At 44.2% G+C, this 2,877-nt stretch overlaps 1 protein-coding gene across 1 annotated transcript; it reads right to left on the reverse strand.

Annotated features, from left to right (window-relative positions):
* Window positions 1-1,810: 1,810 nt before the first annotated feature.
* LOC123485700 (RNA-binding Raly-like protein) lies at window positions 1,811-2,078 on the reverse strand (the record flags this gene model as incomplete). Its single annotated transcript, XM_045216802.1, has 1 exon — window positions 1,811-2,078. A coding segment is annotated over exon 1 (256 nt), but the record flags the coding sequence as incomplete, so codon positions are not given.
* Between the last annotated feature and the right edge of the window lie 799 nt (window positions 2,079-2,877).

Consider the following 2,877-nt stretch of genomic DNA (forward strand, 5'->3'; position numbering starts at 1 on the left):
CCGTGTTTGGAGGGGAGGAGGAATGCTGCCTATGACCCCAAGAACACCATCCCCAACGTCAAACATGGAGGTGGAAACATTATGCTTTGGGGTGTTTTTCTGCTAAGGGGACAGGACAACTCACCGCATCAAAGGGGACGATGGACGGGGCCATGTACCGTCAAATCTTGGGTGAGAACCTCCTTCCCTCAGCCAGGGCATTGAAAATGGGTCGTGGATGGGTATTCCAGCATGACAATGACCCAAAACACATGGCCAAAGCAACAAAGGAGCCTCAAGAAGAAGCACATTAAGGTCCTGGTGTGGCCTAGCCAGTCTCCAGACCTTAATCCCATAGGAAATCTGTGGAGGGAGCTGAAGGTTGAGTTGCCAAAGCGTCAGCCTCGAAACCTTAATGACTTGGAGAAGATCTACAAAGAGGAGTGGGATAAAATCCCTCCTGAGATGTGTGAAAACCTGGTGGCCAACTACAAGAAACGTCTGACCTCTGTGATTGCCAACAAGGGTTTTGCCACCAAGTACTAAGTAATGTTTTGCAGAGGGGTCATATACTTATTTCCCCTCATTAAAATGCAAATCAATGTATAACATTTTTGACATGCGTTTTTCTGGATTTTTTGTTGTTATTCTGTCTCTCACTGTTCAAATAAACCTACCATTAAAATTATAGACTGATCATTTCATTGTCAGTGGGCAAACGTACAAAATCAGCAGGGGATCAAATACTTTTTTTCCCTCACTGTATATATATACTGTAGCTAAGAAAGTAATACTAAGTGTATGTTGTGTAGTAAGCTGTTAGTAGCTGATGTGCCTCACCCTAATAATTTGGTCCCTTTCCTCCTCATAATTTAGCCTACTGTTCTGACTTGGTGGTGCACATGTAGCCTATAGCCTGTTTAGAGAAATGTAATAATCAAATATTGTAAGAGCTTTCATTGTCTGCTTATATGCCCCCTTTATTTATCCTACGGTTCTGACTTGGTGTACAGGGAGAACACTATAAGAACGGTCTATGTTCTGAATTCTGTCGCTGAACATTTCAAAAGTGCTGAACAAATAGTTATATTGACTAAGTCCGTCCTGGCTCGCTCATTAATGTCTTAATCGAAATTACGGATTGCCTCTTATACGCTCGTCGTTCCCTTATGCCATAGTTTGTACATCTCAATTGTCAGTAGAAACCAACATTTGTTTAAGCAAGTCAGCCATATGAGCTATGTTTTTTAAAAAGGCAGTAAATGAGGCTGAATTAACTGTTTCGCTGCCAGACAAGGCTCTGCTGATAGCCAGGTGTAGTAGTGGTAAGGATTCACTCCATGGTAAAGAAAAGAAAGCTTTATGTAGGCCCTAACAGTTTGTGGGCACCATTTGTCACCATTATAGTGCAATTCATGTATTGTTTAGTGTTGTGTTGTGTTGTGTAGTGGCTTTGCTGGCATGGATCAAAAAAAAAAAAATGTGGGGAGTTTGCCACACCAAGATTTAAATGCTAAAATCGCCACTCATATGAGCACTTGATTCAATGTACTGTATGCCTCTCTTGTAGTCTGCATCAGTGGATCCATTCAGAAATAGCTTGTCCTTTGGAACTAATGATTCATTCAACTATTCAAGATGCCTCGACAGTGAGTCCAATTGAAAGGCACTTAGTAGAACAGCTTAAGAAAAGCACAGTACAATCACTGATGTGATATCAACAACAGCTTAATAGTTGTCTTCTTACCACAATATAGACCTAACATGTTCCTTGCCTGCAATCCATGAGCACACACCCCTATCTGCCCTCCCCCCCAAAAAATTTTTTTACCCAAGGGCTGTCCAGCGACGACCCTGGCGTTCTCCCTTGCTACAGCCACTCGTGCGTTCCTCTCGCTGCCGTACTGGACGAAGGCGAAGCCCTTGTGGACGGAGCAGCCCACGATCCTGCCGTACTTGGCGAAGAGGGCTTCGATGTCGGCCTTGGTGACCGCCGCCGTGTTGAGGTTGCCGATGAAGACTCTGGAGTTGAGGGAACGCGGGTCATTCTTGTTGGTCACGTTGCTGGTGGGAGTCTTACCAGTCATCCTACTGTACCCTGACCTACTGACCGAGGAGGAGAGAAAAGACGTCAGAGTGTGGGGGGGAGAGAGAGGAGTCTTACCAGTCATCCTACCACACCGTGCTGAAATAGAGAGAAAGAGAAGCCAGGGCCAGATACTGTCAAGTTAAAGTGTTTCAAGTTTATTTGCCATGATGAATACATTGGAAATCTGAGCTCACCCAAGCAAGCTCTCACAAAACACCATACTTTCATGTATTTGAGGGTGTTTTCACACTTGGTCCCTTTCAGCCAATTTTTGTAAACTCAGTGCGGTTCGCTAATTGTTTGTGCAGTGTGAACACTCCAAAGGAACTCAGACCCCCTCAAAAGAGGCCCCTGAAGTGAACCGAACCGAGACCATCTCGAGAGGTGGTCTGAGTTCGGGTTCGCTTGAATTATGTGGTCCGGTTCCCTATTTGGGGCAATGTGAACACAAAGCTCCCCAGGTTCGCTTGTCATTATTCCTGCACCACACACTAGACTACTACAACACTGTTTCCCCTGACATAACCCCTCAGACAGAAGATGATGATGTGCAGGTTCGTGGAAAAAAAACGTGTGCTGTTTTTAGATATTGATTAGCGATTATCAAGGATGCACAGAAATTCCCAAATATGTGTGGAGTTTTGTACGTTCAGATTATTTGTTTGCAATACGTGATCTACAGTGGGGAAAAAAAGTATTTAGTCAGCCACCAATTGTGCAAGTTCTCCCACTTAAAAAGATGAGAGAGGCCTGTAATTTTCATCATAGGTACACGTAAAATATGACAGACAAATTGGGGGGGGGAAATC

The sequence above is a fragment of the Coregonus clupeaformis genome, unplaced genomic scaffold (assembly GCF_020615455.1).
Source record: "Coregonus clupeaformis isolate EN_2021a unplaced genomic scaffold, ASM2061545v1 scaf0805, whole genome shotgun sequence".
NCBI classification, from domain to species: domain Eukaryota; kingdom Metazoa; phylum Chordata; class Actinopteri; order Salmoniformes; family Salmonidae; genus Coregonus; species Coregonus clupeaformis.